The 15,382-nt window shown below is 35.1% G+C and overlaps 4 protein-coding genes across 4 annotated transcripts; 2 read left to right on the forward strand and 2 right to left on the reverse strand.

The window, feature by feature from the left end:
- Positions 1-293: 293 nt before the first annotated feature.
- TRIADDRAFT_54283 (uncharacterized protein) lies at positions 294-1,294 on the forward strand (the record flags this gene model as incomplete). Its single annotated transcript, XM_002110329.1, has 5 exons — positions 294-422; positions 557-727; positions 825-965; positions 1,050-1,118; positions 1,208-1,294. The coding sequence occupies 5 exons, from the start codon at positions 294-296 to the stop codon at positions 1,292-1,294; spliced, it is 597 nt and encodes a 198-aa protein (XP_002110365.1).
- Positions 1,295-1,987: 693 nt separating this feature from the next.
- On the reverse strand, positions 1,988-6,567 carry TRIADDRAFT_54284 (uncharacterized protein; the record flags this gene model as incomplete). The annotated part of the gene is made up of 11 exons (XM_002110852.1): positions 1,988-2,060; positions 2,512-2,693; positions 2,787-2,907; positions 2,999-3,100; positions 3,260-3,359; positions 3,453-3,584; positions 3,774-3,846; positions 4,031-4,063; positions 4,379-4,531; positions 5,137-5,229; positions 6,517-6,567. 11 exons carry the CDS (start codon positions 6,565-6,567, stop codon positions 1,988-1,990), a joined length of 1,113 nt encoding a protein of 370 aa, XP_002110888.1.
- A 4,032-nt stretch (positions 6,568-10,599) lies between these two features.
- Positions 10,600-12,270, reverse strand: TRIADDRAFT_54285 (uncharacterized protein; the record flags this gene model as incomplete). Its single annotated transcript, XM_002110853.1, has 1 exon — positions 10,600-12,270. The coding sequence occupies one exon, from the start codon at positions 12,268-12,270 to the stop codon at positions 10,600-10,602; it is 1,671 nt and encodes a 556-aa protein (XP_002110889.1).
- A 2,265-nt stretch (positions 12,271-14,535) lies between these two features.
- On the forward strand, positions 14,536-14,946 carry TRIADDRAFT_22769 (uncharacterized protein; the record flags this gene model as incomplete). The annotated part of the gene is made up of 1 exon (XM_002110330.1): positions 14,536-14,946. The coding sequence occupies one exon, from the start codon at positions 14,536-14,538 to the stop codon at positions 14,944-14,946; it is 411 nt and encodes a 136-aa protein (XP_002110366.1).
- Between the last annotated feature and the right edge of the window lie 436 nt (positions 14,947-15,382).

Here is a 15,382-nt window from a genome sequence, read left to right on the forward strand (position 1 = left end):
CGATAGAAAAGAGATAGCAGAATTAACGAACCTATGACAATGTTCACTCTGTTACATTTTAATACATTGTTATTGGATTGATAGTAGCTTCGCTTGTTTAGGCTTATGATTTATATAATGGCGTAATATCAGTATCACTTACAAGCACATTTCAACTGCTACTTTGTAAATTTATAAACAGAATTCGTGCTCTTTACGCTATAAAAATCTTACTGATTTAGTATATAATATTTTCACGATTGCCATGATTCCAAAATATAACAATAGATCGTATTGATATTTACAGCACCAATATGATACAGAAGAATAAATTGGACAGCATTGACAATTCTAAGCACAGTAACTTTTCAAAATCAAATTATCTAAATTCCGCTCCTGATCCATCTCTTGAAGAATTTGAAGCACCTACATATCAGAATCAGGTAAATCACTATGTTGACGAATCTTAACTCAGTGATATATTCGTACATCTAATTTGTCCTTAAAATTTGAATAATTTATGCTAAGCTCATGGGGAGTTTAAGACATTTTTGCTATAATTACTACAAATTCTTAGACACCAATTGCTGGAGTATCATGTTCGCCCGAATATACTCAAGGTAGTCAATACCAATACAATGATCATGGTAATTATAACGTCAATAGCTATAACAGCACCTATGAAAATTCATCACAATCCAATTCTAGTGAAAGTAACTTCGTAAATGAATTAAAGCAAGACGAGCAGGTATTCTGTGATAAATCGTACATGATCTATAATTATTAGTGTATAAATGTACTTGTTACATTTGTGTTACCCGATTAACTGTTTTGACTTGTAACAGTTCTTACGTATGCAAGGCAAGCGTAAACGTGGCGATGCAGAGATTATAAATATCATAGACGTTAATGAAGCAGATCATATTGCAGATGCTGCTAAATTTAGACAAAAATTTTCTACAGAAGAACTGTCTTATCGGCCGGAGGTATGCATCATCTTGTATGCATTGGTATACTATTTGTAGCATGATATGTTCGATTGCTTATATTGCATTTACTACCGGATTTAGGATAGTGGCCGTTTAAAGCCATCGCAAATGCAAAAGCGTAAGCACCAGATAACGTATTTGGCCTTTCAGGTAAAGATTTGCTAACTGTTTGATAGTTTTAAATTAGTTGGCCTTAATCTATACTTTGGCATGATCCTAATTTGTTATTACTGTATCAGGCAAAAGAGCGTGAATTGGAACTGAAGAATACTTGGTCTGCGAACCGTGCAACCCGAAGACAGACTCAGTCAAAATACGGCTTTTAAGGTGCTAAAAATCTACTTCATCGTCCTGGTATGCTCCGAAAAACATTGCCCTACTGCACGCCAATCAAAACATGAATGTTGCTAGTGACTATAATCTTGTAAAAATGATTGGTGTTTTTGTAAGAATGCAAAGTGATACTACAATCAATACTTCGTTATTGTATTGAAAATATTAGATTTGGATAATAACTACCGTATCTGTACTTCGCTCTTGACTTAGTGAATTGTTATACTGTAAGTCTGCATCTGTACACTATGCTTCTACGTTTGGGAACATTTGCATATTCACAAACGTATCGATTTTGTATATAAATCTAAATATTCATGTTACTCAGTCAGCTTATGTAGCAATCTTAATAGAAGAGATGCCTCTGTTTTTAGTCATCTCAAGTACACAATTTCAAACGATAAAAAACTGATAATAAAAACTACCAAAGACAATTTATTATAATCATAAACTGTCAATGTAAAACTTGCCTAGCTGCCTATAATTTAATATATTCTTTACATATTGATTTCAAGACGAGCATTACAAAATATAAGTACGTATTACGCTGTTACTTTATCATTAATTATTAATAATTGTACAATTAATCAATAATGGTATAACTTACAATAACGCGAATGAAGTTGTATTATTATACAAGTTAGAGGGCATGCAGGGTGCTTCAAATCGTTGGTTAGTTAGCAAGCTTATACAGAGTTGATTTTTAGAAACTGATGTTCATTGAAAATGAAATTAGCAATTGTAACTCCCACCTCTAACCTGTACATATATATATATACGTAACTATTACATTTTATCGATACATAACTCATAATTGCATATTTTCAACTTTTTGCATACTTCATAAATTGCCAGTAAACAATGGAATTATCCTACTCTTAAGGCTAAGTACTTGAACTTTTTCAAGGTAATTACTAATCCCCGTATACAGGTTAGACTTCATAATCGTAAAGAATATACGTATGTAATGTTAGGACAACTTCCTATGCACAGGTACATAATGTACTACACATAATGTAACTCCAAATTAAAATCTGAACATGAAATACTTCAATATTAGTAAACCCTTCTAAGCTAAACCGTTAGCTACATCGTGTTTATGTACAGATCATAAGTGCATTGCACACCAAAAGCCATAGCATGTTGCTAGTATTCAATCCAGAGCTACTTGCAACTTTGATAGCTCGATTCGATGGAAAATATTTAATACCTATTACCACTGTAATTAGCACCATATTCGGTTCTGCCTGCGTTATCCACAGCATTTCTAGCAGCCGTTGCTGCAGCACCTGCAACAGCATCTTTAACAAAATCACTTTGTACAGCACCTTGAGTCCATTCACTTCGTGCTTTCCCTACGCTTCCACCGGTGGTACGATATATAAAATGGACCTATTGCAAAATTACCGGTAAGTAACTGATTAGTTGTAGATCAGCAGTCAGTTATATAATCCTAAAACTCTTCAAGAGCGTAAAGTTTCGTACCCTCTTCAGGATAAAAACTTGAATAATTGTTATAATGGTTGCTAAGATAGCACAAATAAAATACATGGCTGCGAGTGGCTTCTGTTTCTTATCAAGAGCCATTGCGCCGCCTATAAAACCACTAAAAAAGATCATATACATTAATGATTGAGCAAATTATTCATTTTCCTTCCTTGCTTGTTGTAAGGAAGCTTATACAATGAGCAACTTACCAAGTACCTGATCCAGCCGGACCTATAATCCATACGCATTGAAATATGATTTGAAAAAAGAACACGAAGAAGAATTGCATAAAATTCATAGAGCTGTCATCCCTGTAAAAACACAGATTTTTTATAAGTTAGCGTCAACTTAAGAAGGGCAATACTGTACCATTGCAGATCAACATATCAATGGTCTTAATTAATAACCTAAATGCTTTGTAAATAGGTCGGTACCAGCAACAAATTGAGCATGGTGACCATATAACGAACCAAACAATTGATAAAGCAAAATTAAGTGCGCCATTATCCATGCCAAGCACCATCCCCGCAATACCACATATCATATTATACATTAGTAAGAAAACGTATGCTGTAAGACAAAGAAATCAATCATGTAAGAATCAAGTCATACAGTTTTAGATAGAAATATGACCCGACGAATGACCATATATATTAAACTCACCAAACCATAGATAGTATATTATTCTTTGTAGCCTTTGATGTTCCACAGGTATATCCACGCCAATATCATGATACCAACATGGCTGCACACAGCATTTTTTTGGTAAAGGTGGAAAATTATTCGGTCTCGCTCCTATACGTGTAGAAGATGGCAATTCAATAAATTGTGAAACAATTTTGTATTTTCGCCTGGTTAGAAGGCTGTACATTATCATCAAACTCTTAAGAATATCAAAGACTAATTCAGCTAAAACTAAAATGAAGCTCTGTAGTCTCTGAAAATTAATAGAAAACTGCAGTAGGATAGATTCTGCGTTTTTACCGTCAGCTGGTCCAGCAGATCTTTTGAGTTCGTCTTCTTTTCTCTTTAATTCAGCTGCTTTTCGTTCTAACTCCTATGGTTCGGTAACACAGAAAACATGTAAAATATCAATTAGCAACAACGGTAAAACTCTTAAGAACTACCTGTTTAAAATAAAATTAATAACATAACACCATGCTATCATATCGATCCAGTTATATAATGACAACCGCTAATGACTAGGAGCGAATAACCAGGTTTAGTCAGGTATTACTAACCTGTTCTCTGGAGTAAAAGTCGTTTACTTGCGCCTATTGATACATAAAGATAAAGGATAGGCAAGTTAAGAATCCTACCCAAATTTAAATTGTAGTAATCTAAGTTACACTAACAAGCACTGAAATTTTTACTATTTACTTATTTATTATTATTAATACAATGATGACACTTGATAATATCTAATGATACAATCCAGCTATATCTTTAAAATACATTATTTGCACACAATACATATTTATCGTAATGTCATAATCACACAAATGCTCATAACTTTCAACACCTAAAAATAGTGCGGCAAGTTTTGAGTCATAGTCCGATCGATCACTTATGCTCAACAGGCAACTCACCGAAGCAGTTTCACGATAAGAAGGAGGATCAGCTGGTTTCGTTTCCATGACAGCTGGCTCAGGCTTAGGTTCCTGTCTCGAGCCAGGTGATGACGTACGTTGCTCAGTGGCAGGCGATTTTTCACGAGCAACAGTAGAATTTGAAGCAGTCATCTAAAATAAACATAAGGGGAAAATTAGATTAAGTTTTTATTTACCAAAATATAACTGTCTCCTGCTACTAAGAAAAGGCTAATAAAAATTAAAAGACCCTAAAAATCAGCGCGACTAAATTTTCCTTATCTTTAGTAGTAGTAAATCAAGAATTATGGCAAATTGTGAATTTCGTACAGTGGTAACTGTAAGTTACGGCATGCGCAGCTATTGTACAATGAACGCGTCAAGTGCAATGCAAAATCGTTAGTTATTGCATTTAATCGATAGTTATAAGATTGGAATCGTAGCAAGCAACATTTCTGTATCACCACGTAATAAGCGCTCTTATTACAATCTCGTTCTCTAATACGTTTCATACTAGAGATTTTGTTATTCATTACACATATAATCGAAATATTTAATTGTTCAGAAAAGTACTGTGGCAGTTTAATTGAAATCAATAATGATGATATTCGGTGATATTATTAAGGTACGGTAAGCTGAAACGATTAAGGATAGGACCGTAGTGCTAGCTACTTTAAATTAAGGATGCGTTCACACGGTGTACGTACAATACCATTTGTCTTGATGCATTACAACTATTATATCGTTGCGTAACTTACCGTTGACGCCCTGACTGTATTTTCGCCGAAGGGATTTTGACGTCCTTCCAAAGCACTCTGGGCTGCAGTAGTATGGGAGGTGATCGACGGATCCTAAAATCATGAATCATGTCTAAGATATTGCAATATCATCACAGTAAAACTGACAGGTGTGTATCATATAACTTCAGTACAACTTGCATTTTTAAAACTCACAAGCATTATAACTAATTTAACAAACTTGCAGCAAAAATATTAAAGTTCGAAATAATATAGATTAATAGCGAGTAACATCGTTGACCACTATGCTAGCGCATACGTGCTATAGTTAGTATATCATTTACTATTTTCATGCACAGCATAAGAAAAGTGAGTTGACGACTTGCCATGACAAATTGCTGAGGTTCAACATTAAATCATCTCTATCTTTGAATGTCATGGGTCAACATGTTGATACATGTTATGTAGTACATGGCGCTACATTGCTTTTCGAGCTTAAGATCAGACATGTAGTGTGCAGTCAGACTACTCTATATCTCACGTCTTTAATGACTAGAATCAAAACTTGTTCGCAGTCAAGGTAGCTTAGCTAGCTTTTGCGTCATTGTACCGTATGGCAGATAACTAATTTAAGTAGCTGTCCGAAACGTACTTATTAATCCATAGTATTGTATAGTATGCGAGTATAAAGTACAACTGGATCACACTACATCTTCACAAGCAATTTTAAGTAGTAACAAAATTGTGTAGTTAAGATTATTTGCGTAAAAAGAAAGAAATACTTTCAATTGAATACGCAAACGTAAGAGAACAATGTTTTCCAGTAGTCAAGTCTATCGCTCCTTCCTTCAGAGTCAACACGTATAGTATACTGTACTCGTATACTAACTATCCACTACCACTACAGTACAGTAGAGCAGCTACAAATTCTAAAGCGACAAACTGTAATGGCTACAATGAATGCATTGTAGTGGATAGCATCAGTCAAGCAGAAGTTATTTCGTTAACAACAGTAAGGGTTTTAAAAGATTGAAATTTTTCAAATTTCTATGTGAAGGCAAATAAGTGCAGTATCATTTTTGATAAACGCCAGACAAAACACATACAAGGTACTGACTGTATCAACGCATAAAATCATTCCTTCCAGTTCTATAGTATGTGCAGTAAAAGTTGAGCACAGTGAGTACCAAGTACCGAGCACTACAGATCCGCACTAGTGTACCGCTGCAAGCTAAAAAATATATATCATTGAAAATGAAGAATCTACCACAACAGCACTACAGAACATGATATTAAGCAACGAGGTATCCTGTTATCACTATTCTATTGTACTCTTACCTACTACAACAGCATAGCATAGAACGAAAACGAGAATGTAATCACTGAACATTTTTGACTTACAGCAAAAGGATTGTCTCCTTCGCTATCGGCGAATGGATTTGAATCAGCCATATCCTACTTCTGAATCGTAATTACTTTCAGTAATAACTTGAATCTAAAGTGTAAACAGAGCTTGCAAAGGTCTAATAGTTGTACACGTGAAATGAACGGATAACACAGTGTTGGTTTTATTTCGGTCAATGAAATCTAGACTTCCGAGCAAGAAAGTTCAACTGGCACAACTGGCAAAAACTAAACGGGCTTCCAAATTTTGTAGGATAAATCCCTCACGCAACTGTGTTAAATTGCGATACAGTACAGTAATACTTATTCTCTAGCGCGGTACAGTTAGCATACATTATTACAGTACAGTACGTACAGTGAAAAGTACTTTCCATCAAGTACTGTAAACACATACAGTACAGTACAGTACAGAGTACAATCGTCGTCGTTTTCAAATTGTAACAGCTGCACAGGGTACAGTACAGTACAAGATGGCAATGTATTCGGTGTTTAGTAATGTTTGAGCTACCCTACTACTGCAGCGGCCCAACTGGAAAATAATTACGTCATTATTTCAATTCTCGAAGGACTCGGGAAGCAAATATTGTAATGTTCTAAAAATATGAACGCCACCTTCGACGCGCTATAAACACAACGTTATTCAAAGTATATGTATTAATATAATAACGTAGTAAATAAAATGTCATTTTAATAACAATTAACCAGTGAAAAACATTAGTAGCTCTCGACTATAACTACATTGTATACTGTAAATGATAGCGATATCAATCGTACGAGGATTAATGTGGTACGAATTAGAATAAGGATTAGCTGCAATTGAACCTTATAAGCTATGCAAGCTATCATCTTAACAAATACGTACATATTTATAAGCCGTCATTATACAATATAATTTGAAATACTGTATTATAAGTTAACTAATACTGGATAGAGGTAGTTCACGAATTACTATAATTATTCATTCGAAAAGATAGTAGCTTCAATACATTGAATGTCGAATGCGTAGCCCCTCTCGTATGCTACATCGAAATACAGTAAACTAACTCGGTTAATAGGGCAAATATTATGCAAAGAATAGCTAATATCGTTATATTTTCTCTTGTGACACTACATCAATCACACTAGACAAGGTTAGACACTACAAAGTAGCATAAAGCGTAAAGTCCACTTTTTATAGTGAACGAGTCAATACGTATAATTACGATATTGATATTACTGTATACGTTTATCTTATCGGTTAAGTAGTTATGCAGTTTACCTGCCCTAATTTCTAGACGTTACAAGTCTGTCACACATAACAAATGTTGCTTTAATTTATACCGTAAGAGTGATAATATAAATTTATTTATAACTTGATAAAATGGACTAAAATGAAATAATCGTTATAAATAAATTGTAATTGCTTATAATAAACTATAATTATCACGTAATAATTTAGTCCAACAACTTTATTTGAACTATTAATATTAGAGTTGCCTATCCATCTTGATCAATCAATTTATTTCGTTAATTTGTTTAAATTGCTGTGCTCTGTAATAGCAAAACTAGTAAAGAGTGAAGAAAAGCAAATTTTGAAAAATAGGTTACGTGCTTCATTAATATTCTCCAATAGGAAACTCTAAATCTCGGGTATACAACAGTACACTGTACATATGTAGCTTATTTTTACACACTTTATAAGTTCACTGAGTTCATATTTTAGTTACTATATAGGAACTTGTAAATGCTCACCGACAAGTAAATGTTTGGCATTTTAATGACCAACCTATAATATTTACTATACTGTATACCGTAACTTGATCAACTGGCGATTCTGTCATGATTCTGCATGTATTACCATTACGTAATCTTAACTTGAAAGCATGAGTAGTCTACAAATAAAAGTATACACATGTAATCCCTGTATGCTGTACGTACTAGTACAGTAGTGTATAGTTTTGAACTATACCATTTTTTCCCGTTATTATTACTGTGCTATTATATCAAAATCACAAATTTATGCGCAAGTTAGTTCTGTAAAACACAGTACCGCTCATTAACGACTTATCATTACAGGAAGTCTGTGCAGTGTGCACTGTGCAGTAGACCTCTAGTGTGCATTGCTATGCACAATTACATATACAAACTAACGTGTTGTGATTGGATAATAGCAACTAGGTCTTTCAACTTCAGTCATAAGGAGAAGTATTTATCGACGAGCTAAAAATAGAGTTCGTGTATATCCAGTTTCTCCTGTCTGGATCTAAATATTATAAGGTACCAAGAAATAGTAAGTCTTTTGTACTACATCGTAGTAATTCCTATCAACATAACTGTACTGTACGATTGCAGACTACGATTGACGCTCAATCATTCATTCTTATAAACTTTTACAAACTGATTATGAATTTTGCTTACTGACGTGAAACACAAGTTCAACAGATCTTTCCAAAGCTATGTCTTGCCGTTACCATCCGAATGTATGCCTGTATACACGCACCATTTTTCGGATCTTAGGACATTTTCTTCTAACCAAATTCGGAGTAAAAGATTGAAGTTTTACAAAATTCTACCATCACAGTTATTTAGTCGCACACCGATGATGTCATTAATTTTATCTAAAAATTACGGGGTATTACCGCATAAATAATTAATTAGCTTATTCATTAACCTAGAATCCCGAATCTAAAATAATACCGTATTACGACTGACTGTCAGGGCCGCAACGCTACATTGACCACCGTACCTTACGTACGTTGTTTTCCTCTCGGAGAACATGAAATTGTATAGTTTTATATTTAGAGAGAACAATGGTTGATCAATGTCTATATATGGTCATTGTAATGTTAAATGAGCACTTCGATCCTTATTTGGACGTTTTTCAAGTTATATTTGCATACTGTACTGTACTGTACTGTAAGTTCAAATCTACGATAATTTCGTAGTCGATTGATGATTTAATTTTATTTGAAACAGTTTAAATGTTTTTATTACCTCGATCATAGAGGCTAGATGGCACTTGGTGAATGCGGTATACTGCGCACTCAGGGACTTGTAAGAAAAGAAGTCTCTAGTACAGTACTGTACTATTGTACTTACATAGAACTGTACAGTACAATGCTTTAGACTTTATTCGAAATCCACCCTGTCTTCAGAGGCTGAACACCACTACTTTAAAAATAGACTTGACTCCTGGTCCTCAGAACATCGTAAAAATGAAAAATACTAGTAGGCCCATGCTCTTTTATACTTCGCGTACTGTTATATATATATATATATATATATATATAGTCTGTATGTACTTACTTGTACTTTTTACTTTAAATTATAATTATATAATTAATATATTAATATTAATTCATTTGCAACCAAAAATCTTCAATTGGAAATCGCACGACGATCAATAAAGAAATAAAGGTTACAGTTTACAGAACGTTTTAATCCTTAGTAAAAGATATCAAGTACATTAAACTGATGAAATCCAAATAGTTTAACAATTTAGAATTCGTAAATTTGACGTAGCATTGACAAAATGCAAATACATTTTTAATTATTAATGTACAGTATAATACTGTATTGAGCGGATAACGATTCTAATCATTATATGTATAATTTTTGACTGCATACTATTGTACTGTACAACAGATCGCAACGCTGTAATTAGTAGTAGATCAAGTTATGCTTGCCTATATGCGTTAGTTGATAGTAATGCAGCTATGCTATTCAAGCAGTCATAGTCTAGACTGCTATAGCTGTTAGTAAATATCAGATCTCACAGCGATACGAAACAACATTTACTATCAATTTCTTACAGCAATAGCAACAGTAATGTAGTGGTTATTGATAAATGACGTAATGGATTGACTCATTGTAACTGCAATAGATAGATAGGCATATGATGTAGTACCATATTTTCTAACAACCAGAGGTGAACGCAACATATAAAAGTCCTAGGTGAACATTTCCTGTGGACAAGTGCAACGAACAGAACTAGTCTAGTTCGAACATTCAATCTGAATTTGGCAAGCATAACAACATCAACTATGAAATTCTTTCCTTTATGAACAAGAAATGGGTAAACGCTAACAGATTGTATAACATTTAAGCTGCAAGCAACTCTTTACATCGATAATCAGTTGTCAATTCAGCTGCGGTTTTTTCTGAACCATCCGCAAGGTCACGTTCAGCACCATTATCTAATAAGAGCTTTATTATATCTAGTTGGCCATTCTTTGCTGCGACATGTAGTGGTGTTTGGTTATTAGTCAACGAAGGCTCGTTTACATCAATTTCGTTATTGCAGGCTTTCAGCAGCGTTTGTAAATAGATTATAGTAATGCAATCATAGACAGCTTGTAAGTCAGGCTTGAAGAGTTTATAAGATCGATTATCAATCACAAAGTAGAATAAAATTTTACAACATTCCTGAAGTTCTTTATCCTTTAGTAGCTCCAAAAAGAATGTAATAAACTGGTAGCATGGTAGTCGCTCTGCAATACTCATAGGAAAGGTCGGATTGTTACTCATATAGTTAACCAACACAATAAAACTGGAGTAATCATAATAGTCATACTTTATCGATTTAAAGTTAAACATGTGTGGTATTAAACGGACTATTGTAGTAAGCTGTTGTTTCGTAAACGACAACTTGGTTGCATACAAAGGCTTCAGCAAAGGCAATTCGGCATCTAATCGATACTTCATAATCGATACGATGTTCTTTCGAACGCACTCACCAATATTTTCCGGTCCATATTCATTGATAAGGTCTAAATGGGTTTGTTTGCCCTCATTGACAGCTCGACAAATGGCATAAAGAAGACTTCGCTCACTCGTATCTCTTCTAACTAAAGTTTGAAAAATTTCAAGATTTTCTTCTCTCATAGCGATCACAAATGAGTTGTTAATATCCTCGCGAATTTTGGCACCATAATTGATCAGCACTTCTATAATCTCCCTGTAACCAAGCATTGTCGCATATGACAATGGCGACATATCGTATTTATCACATTCATTAATTTTCGCACCAGATTTGATAGCATTTTGTATTTTTTCCATATCTCTAGTAATAACAGCTCTGTGTAAAGTTGGCATCTTAAATTGCAGTAGATATTGTAACAAAAGCTGTCTACCATCTTCACCACTGGAAATCAGAACATTGACATGACTGCTAAAAGTACTAGTGGGTACAGATTCGACAGATTCAAGAATCCATGGATTTTGTAGTGGTCCTGGATTATGAAGTAACATTTCAACAAAGTGGAAACGATTCGAATGCAGTGCAGTTTCGAAGGGACTCAACCAACATTTATCGTACTCAAGCGAGTCATCCTTGTGGTTATTCAATATCTGGATTAATTTTCGACCAAGAACTTCATAGCCAAATTTAGCAGCAAAGTCTAGCATTCGTCTATGATCTGGTACATCTTGATGATCGGCCAATTGGAGGTTTATGGCGAAAAATTTATAGCCCAAGTCTGCTAGCCAACCAACCCTTTCTTCAAGGGTGCTTAAGGCGCTATGCGATTCAATGCAATATCGTTTTGCAGTGCGATTGGGTCCAAGGAATGCACGTTGGTAATATGTTTGATAAGAGTCTCCTTTTAGTAACATGGGATTTGCTGTCAATTCATGATTGATGACATAACTCCATACTTCATTATGATCGATGACATCACGAAAAGTTTTGCAAACCAATTTTAAAATAGGTAGCTTGTACCCAGGCAAAAAGCCAAATATTTGTGCTAAGATTTCTTCTGGTAGTAATTCCATGCTCCCCTTTTGTAACGCAGGCAAAAGTCAGTAATATCGGATTGGTTGTTAGTTTAGGTTTTCACTCGATCAGGCTATCTAAGAAAGCACGTGTATAGGCTTTGTACATTTATTTTGGCCCGGTCTGCGCAGATTAGCGTCTCATCGGAGAAATCTTGATAAGGTAATGCAAGGTGATGATACAAAACTTGCTCGAGCTATCTTGCTTCTTCTCGTACCTCCTTTACTGAATTCTTCTCAATAATAATATAATAATATTAACAATAATAATTTTAATATCAAAGTCTGAAAGAAGACGTACTGTACTGTACAGTAGACTCGTACAGTACTGTACTGTACACTGTACAGTGTACTGTAGACCTGTCACAGGTTCGGTTCGGTTCTGAACCGAACCACTTTTTAGTGCGAACCGGTTACTATAGTTTACACCTGCATTGGTAACGCACTCCGTTTGACGCAATTCACGCACGTACTGTACTGTACGTTGTGTTTTACTGAAAGTGATCGTGTAAAGACTTTTAATCTAGTCTATTCAGTGTACAGTACAGTATGGTATGAGAGCATTTGAGTACCATTAATTAACCTTTAATACGGTAACATGCACTCCTAGATGCATCTAGATCTAGCACTCGAGTGTTTCTAGTCCATGGCCGTGAGAGGGTAATGGTTATCCTGCAGCTATTTACAGCAAGTTTTCCATTTAGTAAATAATTAATAAGTAACCACGTCAATGGCGTAAGGTAGAGACCCTTCTCTAAAAAGGGTTTCTACTGTACAGTATATGTGTATGGTATTCATTTTATTGATAATTTACTAATAGTAATACATCAATGGCTAGCAGTTAGCGTGTATATTTATTACCACTGTTGCGATCGTTTTACCGTAAAATGAGAGTACAGTTCAGTATGGAATGATATGAAGTCGTTTAGCTAAGATTTTGGACATTATCGTGGCTTTTATCTTTACAGAAACAAGTACAGTGGAGAGATCTTCATAGTCTGGCGCAGACTTTGACCAGACCAGACCATGAAGATCTCTAGACACTAGCACTGAAGTACAGCTTACAGTACACAGTACGACGTGATCGGATATCCCATGCTGTGCTGTACAGTCTACAGTACTCTAGGCTGTATTGCTGAAAAAGGAAACCTTACGCCGAATGAATAATAATTTAGCTAAACTCTTCAAATTATCGACTATCCAATTTTTTTCAAAATTACTTCAGCTAAAATCGAGCGAAGACTGGTTTAGGAGGGGGAAAGTGGAGGAAATTTTCAGATGCCCCAATCTAATTCTTTCTTTATAGTACTGTAGATAGCAATAGTGTCGTACAGGATACGATACAGTAAGTCCAGTTGCATTGTACGGTACAGCGCACCAAGGCCGTTTAGAGGTGCATGTACTGTACACAGTACAGTACGGTACAGAATATAGGCTACAGTACAGTACTATAAACCATAGTTTTTTTTTATTAGATTCGCGGTAAGCCGAGTACGGTCGAGTGTACAAGTGTACCTAGACTTACTGTATCGTATACCGTATGATATCATTGCTATCAACTAATATGAAGACTGAGATGGAGGCATCCAAATTTCCTCCACCTCACCTTCTTAAAACAGTCTTCGCTCGATTTTAAACAAAGTAACATCCAAAAAACAATCATTGTCGGTAGTTTAAAGAGTTGAGCTAGATAATTAGTGGTTGGGGGTGAAGTTTGGTATTTCACCAACACAACCTACCGTACAGTGTACTGTACTGTACAATGTACAGTACATTCGGTAGTACAATTTTCGCATCAATTCGTTCAAGCACGATCGCAAATGCATGGTTTTAATATGTACTGTACAGTATTGAGTCAAGGTTCATAACGATTGATCTTTTGGAGGCTTACTGTAGCGTAAAATCTGCAACGGAAATGCAATGAATGACGTATGGGATGAATAAGTACAGTACTGTATAATGTTCCCCAAAAGATTTTTTAAAATTACACTCTGTTATACTGTACTGTAGAATGAAAGATGTACAGTACTTTAGCACGTTCCCGTCTACGAGTAACTGCGCACTCTCTTTCCGTTCCCTTCAATGATATTGTACAATGTACAGTACGTACTGGCATGCACTGTAGTGTATGTACTGTACACTGTACTGTACTATACACTACAGTACTGTACTGTAGCAACATTAAGGTTAAGAAGATTAAAAAGAGTTCAATTAGGCGTAAAAACATCCTTGATCAACACAATTTGGCATTGCAACGTTCAAATGATGCCTCTTAATGATATCATTGAATGTACAATATCGTTTATAGTGGTATCTCTCTTTTGGGGTTGCACTAATCCTCTTATTAAAAAGGCTAATGATAATCCTCACCAAGCCAAGTTGGATAAAGGATCCAATCGACTGTTCAATTTCTATCTCGATTTCAAGAACCTAGTGACAAACTGGAAAAGATTTTACCCTATTCTCATCAATCAGATCGGATCCTTAATATATTATGTTACCCTGTCAAAAGCTGATTTATCTCTTGCAATTCCTGTCGCTAACTCCTTAACGTTTGTATTTACTGCCTTAACCGGGTACTATTTAGGAGAGAAATTAAATGGTGGCATTAGATTATGGTTAGGTACATCGCTGATATTGTGTGGGGTTACTTTGTGTGTCATAAGTAAGACATAATCCAACGGAAAAAGTCACAAATATCGCATCATTTCCAGTCAAACCTACTACATAGCACGGAGCTTGAAGCTCGAAATGGACGTGCATATAAAGTATAGTATGCATGCACTCATATAGCTGCGACGCCTTTGGGTATAAGTTTATGGTAGCAAAGCTTTAACAAGTTGGCATGAATAAAACATCCGCATTACAATTTATCAATCGAGAATGCTTTTGCTATGCTTGATCATTACCTTCCTGTTACTTGAGCATAGGATATGCAATTCGTTCTTTCGCTAATGTTATTCAGCTCCTACTAACACTCACACGTCTTGAAAAGTATTTATACGAGTACTCTACCATGTACTTAGTCCTGCTAATTTACCTTTCTGCAACTGTGCTTAAAGTATCAAAGCAGCTAAGGAAGCATAAGCAAACTCAAACATTCCGTTCAACT

This window comes from Trichoplax adhaerens, genomic scaffold, assembly GCF_000150275.1.
Source record: "Trichoplax adhaerens TRIADscaffold_3 genomic scaffold, whole genome shotgun sequence".
Taxonomy (NCBI): Eukaryota; Metazoa; Placozoa; class Uniplacotomia; order Trichoplacea; family Trichoplacidae; genus Trichoplax; species Trichoplax adhaerens.